The sequence below is a fragment of the Amphiura filiformis genome, chromosome 4, assembly GCF_039555335.1.
Source record: "Amphiura filiformis chromosome 4, Afil_fr2py, whole genome shotgun sequence".
NCBI classification, from domain to species: Eukaryota; Metazoa; Echinodermata; class Ophiuroidea; order Amphilepidida; family Amphiuridae; genus Amphiura; species Amphiura filiformis.
This window is the reverse complement of record NC_092631.1, coordinates 37726153-37743007: the sequence shown is the minus strand read 5'-3', so window position 1 is coordinate 37743007 and position 16855 is coordinate 37726153. Positions and strand designations below refer to the sequence as shown.

Below are 16855 nucleotides of genomic sequence, written 5' to 3'. Positions count from 1 at the left end.
CCTACGCATCGGAGGACTTCATCAGGTATGACTGATCTGGTCATCTGATCCACTTGAGACTGGTTCCTGGTGTTTCTTAGACTCATTCCCAGTCTTTAAAAATGGGTCGTAAACGTGGCTTAGGAAGTACCACTTCCTTTGAATTTCGGGACAGCGTTTATCATGTTTATAGGCAGCATTTTGGTACCGCGATGGGCAGCCCGGTCAGCCCTATTATAGCAAATTTATGCATGGAGTTCCTGGAACAGCGGGCTATTGCATCCGCGCCCATCGAATGTAAGCCACGCCTTTGGCGCCGATATGTTGATGATGTTCTCGAAATAATCAACAATGGTCAAGTGCAAAATTTAACCGACCATCTCAACATAATTGATCGAACAGACAGTATCAAATTTACTTTCTTGGACACTCTTATAATCAGAAACCCCGACGGTTCCATAAAACTACCTGTGTACAGAAAGCCCACCCATACTGATCAGTACCTTGATTTTGGCTCAGCGCATCCTCTCCATCGAAAATGGGAGTGATCAGAACCCTTTTTGATCGTATGAACTCTGTCGTCACAGAAACAAGTGATAAAATCAAAGAAGAAGAGCATATTCGTACAGCCCTTAAAGCTGTGGCTACACGAAATGGACGATGGACAAAGTGAAAGATCAAATGCAAAATAAAATTCAAAACGCCAATAAACCAAACCCAAAGAAAAGACCACTGAAGAGAAAAGCAAAGGCATGGTGGTTACCCGGGTGGTTATCTCATATGTTAATGGCTTCTCAGAGCGGAGACAACGAATAAGCCCACCAAACTCTTAGACGCATTTTAGTCCACCCAAAGGTCAAGCGAGACAAAGAAAAAACGGGCAATTGTATCTACGAAATTGGATGCCAAAATTGTGATCAGACTTATTGGCGAAACTTCGCGCATGTTTGGAACTAGAATGGCAGAACACAAAGCTGAAGTCAATAAGGCCACTAGCAAAAAATACACCCGCTCGGAACGCAAGTTATCAGAAAACGGAACAATATCTGATCATGTTGCACGGGCCAACCATGTAATAAATTGGGATGAATCAAAGATCCTTGGGCAGGAACATGACAGGAGGTCTAGAGAAGTTCGAGAAGCCATGGAGATAAGAAGGAGGGGGAGCAAGACCTTAAACAGAGAGGAGGGCACATACTTCCTAAGCCACGTTTACGACCCACTTTTAAAGACTGGGAATGAGTCTAAGAAACACCGGAAACCAGTCTCAAGTGGATCAGATGACCAGATCAGTCATACCTGATGAAGTCCTCCGATGCGTAGGACGAAATATTGTAGTGAATTATAATTTCACTTGGGTTTGTCAAGCATAATGTCAGTTCGTTTATTTAACCAACAAACCTGATGAACTTATTCAACGCTGTTAAAGCCATATTATAACATTTGCTGAGGAGGACGCCCTCAATATTTTTCAAAATTCTGTTATTTAAACGATTATATTGTACTTTATTAAACCAACATATAACATACCCTACAAAAATCAAGACCCTATAGGTGCTGCAGTTTTGTCAAAATCCGAGATGTCAAAATCCGAGATTTTGAATGAAACGCAGGAACCGTCGTTTTATTATTACGATGGAAATATTAGTCGAACGCATACGCGATGTTCATAACACACTAGGCCCCTACACTGCGTGCGGGGCGGTGATCTACACAACAAAGGATCGTACGTAACACTATCGAAGTAGTGATACGTATTGGCGACTTCGGCGCTGGTAGTAAATTCCAATTTTCTTTGCTTTGCCTTAGTTGTTAGGGAATATATGTGACATTTTTGGCAAAGAAATACTAATATTTTTTTGTATGAAAATGTTATAATAATGGCTTTAAATGTCAAAAATACCAGTCTTTAATAATTTGCCATAAAATTTGTATTATTGCGAATTTCAAAAAATTAAAATTATTTGATATCAGAAGGACATTCCTCGCATTCAAAATGCAATTTGATGTGTCTGATGTGCTCTCGTGTCCAAATTTCTTGCAAACTTTGGTATAATGATGGGTCCACTTTCAAATTTTTAGCGGCACACCCCTACCCAAACCAAACTTGAGTAACCCCCCCCCCCCTAATTTGGAATGTACGGAAGGAAATATCATAGCCTTTTAATCATCCTAATGCCAATATTTAGCATGTGGTACATCTCTCGCACGTCTTCCACTTTTCTTCCTTCCCGATTTCGTTTTAGTCTTCTTCTCAGGTCGTTTCAATTCACCGTCAGACGCCCTTATCCCTGCAAGAGCTCCTGAGCCTGCATCTAACCCCTCGTTCGCTTCTGTTGCATCCGTAAACATTGGATTTTCTGTCGCCATCATGTCTTCTTCTTTCGTGCTGTCCATTTTCCTCGCTTCCTCTGATGCTGGTCTGAACTTCATAACTGATTGACTCAAGGAGTACCCGTTACCATGCCAACCACCCCAAATAATGCCCCGTCCATATTGATTTTCGGGGTCACCGTCTAATGGGTGCAGACCGTTGAGATTGGAGTTCCCGCACCACCGATACCACCAAGCACCTTGCATGGCCGAGGCACAAGTCCCGGATTCGTGATCACGCGTGGAAAACACTTGTCCAGAATGTTCGCTAAGAGAATCACCTGAGGGTTAAAGAAATATTATTGATTCATTGCTTGATATTATGAGTTCAGACTGGATTTAAAATATTATTTCTCTTGACTCAAAGCACTACTGTTATGTGCCCCAAAAATATTCCAGAATAATTATTAAAATTATCTAGAAAATACTAGTAAACAATATTATCATATAGAATGGAAACCACTAAAATGATCATGATTGCAACAGGATGTGGCGGTGCTATTACAGTAACCATCTATACAGATTATTGATTCTGATTGGCTTGTGGTGATGTAAGAATTAGAAATGATGTTAGTAGTGCAGGTCCGTACGCAGGGGGAGGTGCGGGGGTGCGACCGCACCTCCCAAATTTGCAAAAGTATACGAAAAGTCCCAAAATTGCAGCTTTTTTACGCTTTTTTGGTCAAAAAAAAGTCCAAATATGGGGAAGAAAGTCCACTTTTCACAAAATCGCACCCCCTCCTGGGAAAAAAGTCCACTTTTTCAAAATCAGCACCCCCCCAAAAATCATGCGTACGGGCCTGGTAATGTGTTGTAGTATATAAGAAAAATAAGATCTGGAGAGTAATTAAACAAGAGCAGTTAAAAGTTACAACAGGGAACTGCAATCTATGTTAGCCAGAAGTGGAACAAAGGTTAACATAATTGGAGTCTTCAAACTTCGGTTCGCGGTTCTTGTGTGTTGGAGAGAATAAAATACGCCAAAGGCGATAGTGAAAGCCAATAATACATCATATATCCATCAACGAACAGTGGTATTTTGCTGGACTAACATATTGTGTTATCTGACTGTGCTATGCCCTCTATCGACCTAGATGAGATATTATAGTATTTGTTCCAGCCGCCTTGTTCTCCTTCGTGACGAATGAGCACAATCCAGTTTGGAACCGAGACTAGCAATATTTAACACTGTATTAACGTACGTTAAAAAAAATGCTGCGTATGGAACATTGCAATCTCTCTAGTATGTTTAAATCCGACTTTCATCATACGATAGTTTACACGGCAGCTTACTCTGTAATTTTATGACGTTTGGGGTAACATAATAATACGAGATTGCCCAACCGTTTTTATAAATCATTGTGCAGCAAAACAACAGAGTAGTCCGACGAATAGTACCTGTTTTTTCTTAGTTACCAAATATAGTCAAGACTGATCCCTCAAGAAAGATAAACCGCGAAAGTCCGTCGCGGCGCGGTGACTGGACTTTCGCGATTCGTCCTCTTGCGCCATATGAGATAGCGATCATAGTCTGAGCTGAATATAGTAGTTTGGTAACCAAGAAAAAAAGAAAGAAACACCGAACGCCACCTCTTGGTTTGCTTATGCTTATGCTTATGTTTCGACTATATGTGGTGGCGGCATTACAGTAGAAGAGCATCCTCAGTTTATGCAGACAGCACAAGTCATATAAAGGTCTGCCTGCCCTCCTAAACAAGAACACATTATCTGCTGCCCAGAGAAGCCCTTACACTTCCGATAATGCATTTCCCTCATTTTAATTTTCTGTACTGATTTCCTATCTTCTACAGCATTGGTCGATAGTGACGTGTAACTCAGTGTAACTCAGTTAACAGAGCTCATACAGACCTTGCAAAATATTTTGATTTCTTGACTATCGACCCATGTTTAACCAGTCTATTCTTAAAATGAAGACAAAAGGGAACTTGCACAAATAATGGGGGTGTTATTTGTATCATATTACAAAGGATTCTGGGAAGGGTAAGATATCGACTTTACATGCATCTCCGTCAATCATTTCGCCAATACAGACCTTGCAATACATACAGACCTTACAAAATATTTGGATTTCTTGACTATCGACCCATGTTTAAAAAGTTTATTCTTAAAATGAAGACAAAAGTGAACTTGCACAAAGTAATGGGGGTGTTATTTGTATCATATTACAAAGGATTCTGGGAAGGGTAAGATATCGACTTTACCTGCATCTCCGTCAATCATTTCGCCAATCAGTAGTGGATAATGATAGCGCTCATCGCCGACTTTAAACCCTTCGTAGATAGCGTATCTCTTCTCGTCATCTCCATCAGTTAATTCAATCTTGAGATCATAGCTGTCTTGGTTGGTGAGTCTATTAAGATGGTCATTGCCCAGCCAAAATTCACGACCCAAGTTGCCGAAACCGGCCCTATATGCCACCCATCCACGGTAAAAATCTTCCGCGCCGTCAATTCGTCTTTGGAATACCTGTAAAATTGAAATAAACTGACTTGAAGTTGAATACATCATAATAGGGAGATTGCGATTTCCAAACGCCATGATCGTACGCCCGTCGATCTATCTAATTGAATCTGAACATACTAAACCCTTATTTTGTAATCAGATAATAATCTGAGTTTATTTATGGATGAAAACTAAGGATAATGCTATCAACGAAATAATTACTATTATTAAACATACATTTTGTTTTGTCAACGATGAAAATACGTTCACAGTCTTTAGGACCTATAATATTTGACATTAAATTCTACTTTTGCACAATAACTTCTCAGAAGTATAGTCCTAGCAATCAATACATTCAGAAAATACAAGATTGGAGAAATCAGCCCTTTTTGGGGGCGCCCTCTACGGAGGCGTCCCACAATATAGGCATGAGTTTGTGAGTAGCTTCTAATTTCACTCTTACTAGATTTACTCGGCAATTGTTTTGCTAAAATTATGCCCTTGCTCAGAAATAAAACCACAATATGCTTGGATTTTATCTTATTATTGTTTTCTGTTATGCACGGGATAAAATGGTGTGCGTATATTCTTTGTTGAAAACACAAAATTAATGGATTTGTAAAAACACCAAATAATCCGTGACCTTTGTACCTTTGTAAGGCTTTTAAACTGGTTTAAAAACCAGTTTACCACCTCTTAGAACCCGATAGACGGTGACCAACACCATGGACCACAATAGCCTAATCTCAATGGCATACCGTAGAAACCCGTCTATAAGGAATAGAAGCGACTGTGATGATAGCATATTTCACGCTAGCGCCCTCCACAATATTATATCATTATGGAATTTGAGCAAATCATTTACCGACACAAGCAGGTATACAATGTATTATTTTATCTTTATTTCGCATCTCACGAGCATAGCTCACTTGGCAAGGCATAAGACTTTGGTTCTTTAGATCGGAAGATGGTGAGTTCGAGCCTCATCACGGTCACACAAACTTTTATAAACAAAATATTGTTCAAACTTTTCATTTATATTTTCTTGCATTTTCTAAAGACTCCTTTCGTGATCATTTTTTTCATATTTAGTTTAATTTATTCTATTGTTTTTCTTTTATTGTTTCTTTTCTTTGTCTTTTTTTCTTTTTTATTTTTATCTTTTCTTTATTTTTCTTTGATTCATATAATATTGGCAGGATAAGGAGAGGAGGGAACTAAAGACCCATTCAGTGATTTGCTCATCCGGACGATCGTAAAAATCATCAAAATTCACCTTTGTCATTGTCATAGATGTGGTAACATAGCCTGCTAGTGGTTCAGCAGAAAACCGTGTGACACATAATATACATTTGGCTACATTTTATTATACGATAAATACGAATTTATTAAACATGGTAACAAATATTCTCTAGCAGATCGGTTATACGATGGAACTGGTAAGCATAGGCCTATTATAAATTCGGGATATCAAATATCTTCCTGACGAGACAGGTCTGCGCATGTGGTCAAAGACGATTCCTTACTAGCCACAGACCGTCCGCTGGAATTAGTTGAATCGCTATGGCTGTTGGTCGGACCTCTCATCTCTCCACATCGATTGTGACCTATCCCCGACATTGCCCTTATGAACTCACATCCTCCTGTTTTATTCCAATACGCTGGCGAAGTTACGTAATAATCGGATTAACTACCATAGCAATAGGTGAAAACAATTTTTGAATATACCGCGTTATACACTGATACGTTCAGGCGGTACCTCTTCATTGAACCATATCATGCTGCACCTGTAAGATCTTTGAAAAGACCAGTATTGTATTCAATCTATGATTGCAGACATACACAGTACAGGTGATGAGTGTAACCTGCTTGTAGCGCAGCGCGATATGTTCAAAATTGTTTTCACCTATTGCTATGGTAATTAATCCGATTAATTACGCAACTTCACCAGCGTATAATGGCCGAATAAATTCTGACCATCACTTGGCTTGTTGGATTCGTCTATACTACAATTCGCTGTCGAAGTGACGTAATAATCGCAATAACTACCATCAAGCAGATTGCACTAATCACCCGCGTATGTCACCAAACATAGATTGAATACCACTCTTTTCATAAATACTAATCTTACATGGCGAGTGATTAGCATTTCTTTGACAACTATGGTTTAATGCATAGGTGCCACTAGTCCGAATAATCAGACCCAGAACAAAATATTAATTTCTGACATGATCTTGTACTGGGTCTGAACTGTTTCCATATGAAATCTTGATGGCAAATAGGACAATAGAAGCACATGGTTCTACGTGACAGCTTTTTAATCCCTATTGAGGTTACGTGAATCACGCTATTGTGGACCATCCTTCTGATACTTGAGTGTTTGGACACGCGGAACGGTTTTTTGTCTACCTCTCTGTTTGTAAACAAACCAGGAGGTCGAAATCGTCCTCCTCGCCGAATACGAAAGTCAGCGTAATAGTACGGCACTAAGGTGCCACGTGAACGATGAAGTGCAGGGCTATATATTCGAAATTGTATTCATCAATTGCTATGGTAGTTAATCCGATTAATTACGTCACATCGACAGCGAATAGCCTATAGTATGGGTTCAAGTGGAACAAAAATAGTGTATGTCCATTGCTAGCTATGGTAATTAATCATGTTAGTGTTTACATCACTACTTCGGTGAAGACAAGAGAAGTGTGCCTTCTCTACCAACGCCTGTGATATAACAGGTGCAAGCGAAACAAAATTGAATGACCAGAATAGTTTCCTTTGTCAGATGAATTGATTGAAGTTTTTGAAGACACTCTATTCTTGATGGGACAATAGATTCAAATATGGAATAATTATTATTCCTCATCTATTTTTTTTTTATTGAAAAAACTGCAATTGTGGCAACAGAACAATATTTATTTTGATTTCATTTCAAGTAGAAACAAAATCGTGCTTAAGCCAAAAACGCACCCTACCTCAAGAATTGGGATGGCACAAAGGTGCAACATAGGTTTTCATTGCAAAGACGAGGACAGACAAGTAGTTACAACACATCTGTCTAACCGTGGGTTTCGCTATTATTTAGAATAAATGCTTTTACTAGTTTCTATAAAACCACAAAATAACTAAAAATAAATATAAAAAAAAAAAATAAAAAAAATAAATAAAAAAAAAACACCTAAAATTAAAAGTAGAAAGGTAGATTTGAAGAAAGATAAAAAGAACATGTCAAAAAGTTAAAATCAAACGAGAATGAAAAAACGGAACCGGTGCCCGGACCATGCTCTCTTCAGCATGTCTTCAGTTCCAAAGTCTGACGCTCTATCAATTGAGCTATACGATCCTGATATACGAAACAGTCGTTATTATGTCAATACAATTGATTGGTGTTACAACATACTTAGATGGAATGCATAGCCACCCAGTGCCAGTATTTATTTGCTCAAACTCCAAATACAACAAGCAACCAATTTTATTGAGGGCGTTTCTTAGGTATATCCTTGTAGACGGGGTTTTACGGTAGTCCAATAACCTCAATTAAACAATCATAGTGCAAAATTTGACCTAAGTTGCAGAGTATGAGTTTTTGTACCCAAAGTTTCAAAGTCATTCAATGAATGTACAAATGTATTGGGCTTAAACCGATGGCCTTTGTTTGTTAATTACCATAAAATCCATATAGTGGTTTTTTGTCAAACTACAGTTGCCAAACTTACAATATGGTGACCCAATAATATGATTTTTATTTGTGGATGAATTTTGCTGTAATCAACGGAATCTGGCGAATGATTCAATTTCAGTCCAGATTGATACCAAACACATTAAAAGTTGGTACATTTTGATGAAAATGTGATATTTTCTTTTGAAATAATGCTGGGCTTTTCTTCTTACCAACAAGAAATCATCACCACTACGTATGCATTATTTTTGTGATGACCTTCAAGATAAATTGGCTATCAGAAACAGAGATAAGGTTGTTTATTCTACCAGAAGAATTTAGGCAGATATGAAATATGTTCGAAGTTTTATAATACTAGTCAACAGTCGTTATCAGGTGTTAATTCTAATGATATACATTTTGCAGACATGCCGGATCAGGGAATAGATCCATTGTCCATAGGGGAAGTCTTATAGATAATATTATATCCTGAATTTAAATGCTATGAATGATATAATTAAGTTCTTGGACATCAATGTTGTCTTTTCAACAGAAACAAGAACTACCTTTAAACAAGAATTTGTCTTTAAAAAGACAAGTTCACGGATCAGGTGTATAGTACATGTGCTTTGAGCTACTTTGGTCTAACATTTAATATTCATATCTAACCTACTCTGCACTTATTCGACAATAAATAAGTGATATGAGGCTTAATAATGATATCTGCGTCTTGACTCTGCAAAACAATATTTTTTAAAAACCTCATTTTGCATTTAGTTTTTTAAGCCCCATCGGGAGCCACCTACAGGATCTCATTTTGCATTTAATTTTTTGTGTTGCAAAGTAGCAAAACTTTCTTTATATATGGTGCAATTTGTGCCTGGAAAAGGCTATCCCCTCTTACAACCTATCAACAGGTCTTGATTTCTATAATGAGGTGTCACCGGGTTTGCAAGAGATAATAATACCAAATCTAAACACCATGAAATTCACCACATCACGACCAAGCTCACATTGGGCGCCCCATTCCTTTTTTAAAGGAATTTTTATTATTATAATGTGCTTGTACTAACAGTAAACGAATAAATATATTTTAAATAAAATACCATGCTTTTAAAGGATTGCAGGGGCCTTTTTTTAAGTTTTAGCCATTGAATAAATTAAAAAACTGTAGTGTACTAAATATTGACAAATGTAAAAGACAGGAGTTTGGAGTTATAAATGAGAGAGTTGACAGAAATTTGTAGAGTTAGATTGTTATGGATATGATGGGTGTAAGCGTGAAAATGTTGAAGGTCAGGTCAAGGTCATCCGAGGTGAATTGAGAATAGATTGTGAGAAGGTCGATCACAAATTGTTAAAAGTCATCTGAGGTCGTCTAAGTATATTGTTGAATTGTCAAAATGCTTAAAGTCGTGCCACTTTGATGTCAACTGAGCAGTGATTGTCGGATTGTCATAAAACGGGGTGCATGTAATCACAATTAAGCGTCAAAACATTAAGGTCATATCAAGGTTAATAGTTACCGATAATACTAAGATAGTTAGATGATCTATGGTTGGATTGTCATGAAACTTGGTTAATATGATCATTAGATGATATGATCACCCTTGAGCAGCAAACATTCCTAAGGTCGTCTAGATTGTTGGATTGTCGTGAAACTCGGTGGATGGATTTCCATTGAGCCATTTATTACAAGTATGAATTAATGTAGACCTAAATTTGATTTAGCACACGTTTTTCAATTCAGCTTTCAACATAAAATTAGTATGCCATTGGTGAATAATGTGATTACTAGAATTCCAAGTATTGTCGAGGCACAATTATGAAACATGATCGCCATACATGTAGCGTTGCCTCTTTTTTAAAGACAGTTCTTGTTTTTTAATTAAAGTGCTAGGTTTGTGTGGTTGCAATTTCTATCGTAAACTGATTTCGTAAATTCTGTAAATTATGAAATAAAATATTTAGAAAGTCACGTATATTTCCAAACCGCCGGTTAATATATATTGATGTAATATCAGTCTGTGAGAAAGAGAACACGCACGCCCCATAAGCATAATTTGAAATTGAATCTCGCTGAAAACATTTTAAAGGTGATTCATATGGCAATGTGTATGCCTAAATATAGCCGGTATATAGGACAATCCACTGTAATTTTAAAATTAAAATAAAATAAAATAAAACGAAATGAAACGAAAAAAAAAGGAAACAAAACAAAAACATTTATGGTGGACGTTCACAAACCGTTGGTAGGCCTACTTGCAACAGCCACGTTACCATGGTTATATAAGCGGGATATGTGCCCAACCCTAAGAATGACTGTGCCTTACCCCTCTTGTTTTCAAATCATTCAAATTCAATCATTTTTTTAATATTTTCTTGCAATTGTCAAACAAAAATGAAATGATAATAATTGATATTAAAGCACAAAGTCGTTCCTATTTATAGAGGTTATCCAAGTTCCTCATGTGTGACTTCTAACAAAAGGCGCTGTTCCCGTAGTTCCTCATTCGAACCAATTCACTGCATGACCTCGGAGTTACATGCATGACTTTGGCGGGCTATTTTGAAACAGTCATGGTTGCACATGCAGGTACTTCTTTTTGAAAATCCTAAACAATGTATAGCAGCCGCTGATAAGATAAGCAGCTTATAGAACACGGATAACCTCTATAGGCCAACTTACCGTCCAGCCGCCACCATCTTCCATATCACAGTACACTCGAATAGGTGAACAATAGCCCACGTCAGTAGGGAACACAGAGTACACACCGCTCTTAACCTGTCCATTGTCAAAGATGTCTTTACAATCCTTTGGTAGTGGCTCTAAAATTATAATTAATATTTACAACTTGCAAATGTGTTTTAATTATAATGCTTGTGCCAAGACATGTGCCAAGGCAAAAGCCCAGTTCAGTTGTATTTTCTCCAAAAACATTTCGTTCCCCCAATTTCACGCACACACAAAAACACACAATTCGTAATGTTGGGCTTTTGAGAGGAAAATAATGGACATGTGAGGGGCATGGCTATGCTAAAATTCCTGAAAATGCACCATATTTGAAACTTTTCGGAGTCCCAGCCTAAACCCAGATCTAACCACTCAAGCGACAGCTTGTTAAGGGGAGACTGAACTTGTACATGTGATTTTCCAAATTACTTAACCTATGGACTTCATATTTGGTAGGATGGTGTATCTTGATGAAGCTTTTCATGCAAAAAAATCCAATAATTTTAACAATTAGACAACATTTACATTGTAAATAGTATTAAAATTAATTATAATTAACATTGACCTTCGAATAATTTTGTTGAAAATCGCCCTTTGAAAAACAATAAAAAACAAAAGAAATACATTGCATGTAGGCCTATCGCTGTAGGTAAGGGGTGATGCAATAATTATGTGTACCCCCCTGGGTGGTGAATTCAAAAATGGTCTGCCAAAAATCGCTTGCCACCCCCTTTGGCCGTGCCAAAAATCTTTGCTCCCCTCTTTTCACGTGCCAAAAAAATGTTGCCTCCCCCTTTTTTTTGATGTGCCAAAAAATCTTTGCCCCCCCCCATGCAAGATTTTGGAGACCCTAAATCTAAAACCTTAAATTGTCTTATCATAATAATGCGAGCATATAAAATCACTTGCCCCCCTATCGACCTGCCAAAAATCGCTTGATCTCCCCCCCCCCTTAGAAAAAAAAAAAATGCTTGCCCCCCCCCTCCCTTTTGGCCTGCCAAAAAAAATTCCCTCCCCTATAATTCACCTCCCCGATGGTACACATAATTTATTGCACCAAATGTTTTTAGCGTCGTCTATCTCACTTTGATTTGTTGTTGTTTGAGAACCAAATGGCCGATTGAGCTCATACAAATAAAAAGCAAATAATAGCTCACAAGTTCAGTCTCCCCTTAAAGGCCTTAAACTTAAAGAAATATATGTTTGTTTGTTTATTTATGTTTTTAATTCAAACATTATAGGATTAAAATTACTTCCCTCTTTATACATGTATCACTTATGTGCTATAATTATGTGTACCCCAAGGTGATGAATTCTCTAAATGGTCTTCCGAAAATCGCCCCCCCCTTTTTTTGACATGCCAAAATATCTTTGCCACCCCCCCCCCCTCCCCTTTCGACACGCCAAAAAATATTTCCCCCACCCGCGCCCTTTACAAATGCCAGATTTTGGAGAACCCCAAAATCTGAAATTGTCTAACCATAATGCGAGCTAGCGCAACGAGCGGACAATTTGCCATATTTATAAATGGTGCTCAAAATATCGTCACCCCCTTTTTGGCCTACCAATAAATCTTTCCCCCAGGCTTTTTGGCCAGCCAAAAATATTTTCCCCCCCTCCACCATAAGTCACCATCCCGGGGTACACATAATAATTACATCGTCCAATTCTTACCTTGATCAAGGGTAAATTGAATTCCACCACAATGATTTGGTCTCACCGAAGGACAAGGAGGCCCCTGTCCCCAACATACATCACACAACACGGCTACCAGAGCAAGCAACAGCATGTAGACACCATCACCATTCATTTTGTTCAACGTGATTTTGCTGATCTATTAATTAAAGAATTGTTAGAGTTCCAGCAACCACTCCTCAATCCAAGCCTATACAATGTATACCGCGAGAGTCAGCTGGAGAGTTAGATCTTTTCCTGCAAGATCAACTATTCAGGAACTTTGAACTAGAACTATCAGCTCATAATTGGTACGTGATTCTTAAAATGGTACAGCGATAGCCACAATCACAGAATCAAAGGCTTTCCGAATCCCGACATCTCAACTCCAGTAAATTATAACCCACGTTAACTTAATATACTATTGAACTGTGTGTTCTAGACACGACGATAATGGCAACGTAAAACGGTTGTGACAGCATAATCATCTCATTTACCGAACATGACATAAAAGCTGATGTGTATATATTTGGTCTGCTGTTTTGGTCCCCAGTGTCATGAATAATCATTTTTAATTGTCCACACGATACATTTGCTTACGTATGTTACTGATAAGTATGTAAACCACTGGGGATCAACCAAAGGAAGTGTTTGAATCGTCCCACTGGGTTCATTATTTCGCACGGCATCATCTGGAATAAACATAAAATTATTTAAAGTCTCGATAGAGCATTGAGGTTGAACCCAGATGAAGTTGCACCAGCCAAAATGGTTCCTTTCCGATGGTACAAGTTCAATAACCTCCATTTAAAACTAACTCCGAATTTGACCCCAAGATGTAGAGCTATGTAGACCTAGAGTATTAAGGTTTGTATCGAATACATCAATGTTATTCTATGTAGGCCTATGTGCATATTAAACATGAAGTCAAAGAACTTGTCCTGAAAGTTGAGCTTGGCTAAGATGGGTGGCAATTCGAGCAAAAGTAAAACAATTTTTTCTTTAGGCTTACATTTTCTTTTTCAAAACGAAAAAATATTCCTCAATAAACCTTTATGTGCCTTTAATTATTCTTACCCGATATACATGATAATGCTAATTGTGTATTGTGGAATGTGCTAATTAGTTGCTAATCATGTTAATTGGTACTATTCAGGAAGCCACGCTAAGCGCCAACGGTTTTCATTTCGTTTCCATTTGCAGCCATCTCAGTTGGGTTCACTGGTTTAAACTCTCAATTACATGTATCCAGACAATACAAGTCCCAATGTCATCACCCTATATTAGTACTACGATAATTGCTTAAGTCATTTCTTTTAATTTTGAGAACAAAGTACAAAACATGGTTCAAGCATGCCTCAATTACGTAATCACCCTAATTATTTCTAATTATTCCCTTTAATTTGTCTCATTATCATTTGTTCTTGTGCAGTTGGTGAATATATGTAAATGCATGCTTGAACCATATTTGGTACTTTGTTTTCAAAATAGTAGTAGGCTGACGATATTATTCTTTGTAGCATTTATAGCCCGGGAGCACTCGACTTTGGTAGTGACGGGGATGTGCGGACAGAAGTTCGAAACTAGAGGTCTTTAAGTGAGAGCCTAGACTCCAAAAAAAAGGGGGGCAAAAAAATCATCAAAATTTGAAACTTTTTGAAAACTTTGAAGTAAAATAATGAAAAAACAGGGTCATTCGGTGAGAGATTATCAAAAATTTATCCAAAATTCTCGAAAAAAGGTGTCTTTTGGTGACAGGAAAACGGAAAAGGGTATTTGGGTAAGTCTGTGAGAGGGAGTTCAGTAAAACAAAAAGGGGGTCATTGTGTGAGAAGGAGTTGAAAATGGGGCTGGAGTCAATGTGGCCGCACATCCCGGTCACCCACTTTTAGTGAGCGCATGATGAAAAAAGTATCATTTTCATGTTATGTTCTAAAATAATTATCGGATGACTTTAAAAACCAATCAATATACTTCGGGAGAGTGAAACATGATATCTATTTGGGGGGCTGTCATTTTTCACCGCGCAAATTCTTTCCGTCAAGTGCCTAGCCGCGTGCATTTCTTGACCTTTGGTTTCAGATATGTGTGCGGAAGGGGGCGGGTCATAAAAATTGACTCCGGTCACCGACATATAACACGACCCCCTTGCGAAGAAAATTACAGCCCCTATAGGCAAAAGGGGGACACACACATTTAAATGAAACGTTTAAGAAATTTTGAATTTCCCACTTGTCAGGGGGGGGGGCACTGATCAAAATAGTAAAGTATTTTAACATGGGGTTCTATTGAGGTCTTTGGGGGAATTGCTCAAATATGGGGATCTTTCAAGGGAAATGTTTAACATAGGTTTCTATATTTTGAGGTCTTTGGGGGAATTGCTGAAAGATGGGATCAATCTTTCAGGGGAGATGTTTAATATCAAAGGGTCTCGAGTGAGAATTTTGCAAAAAGAATAAAATAAAATTGAGACTTAATAACTTGTTTTTCTGCCTTTATATGAATCTCACAGGGACCCTAACAGTTAGATTCGACATGATAAAGGTTATAGTTTTTTTGACGTGCTTCGGGTTTTCTGTAATATTGTATTAAAGAACAATGGTTTTTTTTTCACTGATAAATGCCTGCCTAACGTGTTTCTTTGACACAAAAAGATTTGAAATCTATCGAGTCAGGTTTTTATCTTATTAAAATGTGTCCTAGTCTGATAGAATAATTTTACATAATTGAATACCTAAGTGGAAGAAGGGCCTTACTCCATCTCCGTAATATTCCCAATATTTGTGGAAAAAAGGCCCAACTCCGTGGAGTTTGGCCTTTCTTCCATGGAAACCATGATTAAGTGTACTTGGAAGACCGTATAGATTTGAGGCCCTTCTTTCACACACAAGAACTGTCTGCTAGCAACAAAATGTTTGGTGTTACTCATTTTCGTAAAATGGTGGAGTTGTGCCCTTCTTCCACTAACGTATTCAATTATTCCAGTCACTATGCTTAAAATATCAAGTATCAATTAAAGACTAATCATGCTAATTAATACTAAAAACTAGTCATACTAATAACTTTTAAATTAACTTCATGAATTTGAAAATGAATTGTTACCTGGAATGTTTATATTATACATTAATAAAAGGAGGTAGAACGTTGAATCCCCAAATGACCAAAATTTCAACACAGGCCCGCTATGATGACTTGTGCCTTTTGTTGTTTTAAACTACTGAAGTACGTGTTAAAGACCAATTAATTTACAGTGCGCCCTCCTTTTTGGGACATGAGACGAACACACCCGTCCAGTAGGGTGGGAAAATCTATGTCCAGCGGATGAATTTGGGGTAACTTTTTATCAAATTGTATAATAATTATAAACATGTCATTTCTGCATGTTACTCTGAAATAACCACATATTTTGGCTATATAGCCTGGTATTTTCCAGTAATTTTAAAGCACATTTTGCAGATGGCCTACAAGAAAAATAGTCCCTCTCGGATATCAATACACGTTACTGGAACTCAACATCCCGATAACGATGATGATGTTGTCAATGTTTGTGGATAATCTACTGTAGGCCTACTTAAATGCCTATTCAGCGATTTGCTGTACAAATCTTTGTCATAACTGCAATACCAACATTATTATGTCTATTTTCATAAAACATGTAAGTAACCAGCCCTGAAAGTGAAAATTGCCATCTTCAGTGTCTACTTCTAGCGCCGTACCATGCTGAATTCGACAGCCTTGTAATAAAGGACATATGCCTACTTGGTTTCATTTTCCTTTATGTCTAAATTTGTTGTGAGTTACCAGACTGCTTTCATGTGTCCGCTTCGGTATTTATAGCTCATCTAAGCTTGATCCATTCCAACAAATATCTAAATTTTGATGAATATTAGGGGGTGCTTGTTCAGTAAATCGCTGAGTTGGCCTATAAGCCTTTAAAAGCAAATAACTATGAAGAAAATCAAAACTATAGTCATCGG

The 16855-nt window shown here is 37.7% G+C and overlaps 1 protein-coding gene across 1 annotated transcript; it reads right to left on the bottom strand.

The window, feature by feature from the left end:
- Positions 1–799: 799 nt before the first annotated feature.
- Positions 800–13345, bottom strand: LOC140150861 (ficolin-2-like). Its single transcript, XM_072173010.1, has 4 exons — positions 12879–13345; positions 11160–11299; positions 4575–4839; positions 800–2633 (listed from the first exon to the last, which is right to left on the bottom strand). The coding sequence occupies exons 1-4, from the start codon at positions 13012–13014 to the stop codon at positions 2152–2154; spliced, it is 1023 nt and encodes a 340-aa protein (XP_072029111.1). The 5' UTR covers positions 13015–13345; the 3' UTR covers positions 800–2151.
- Positions 13346–16855: the final 3510 nt, after the last annotated feature.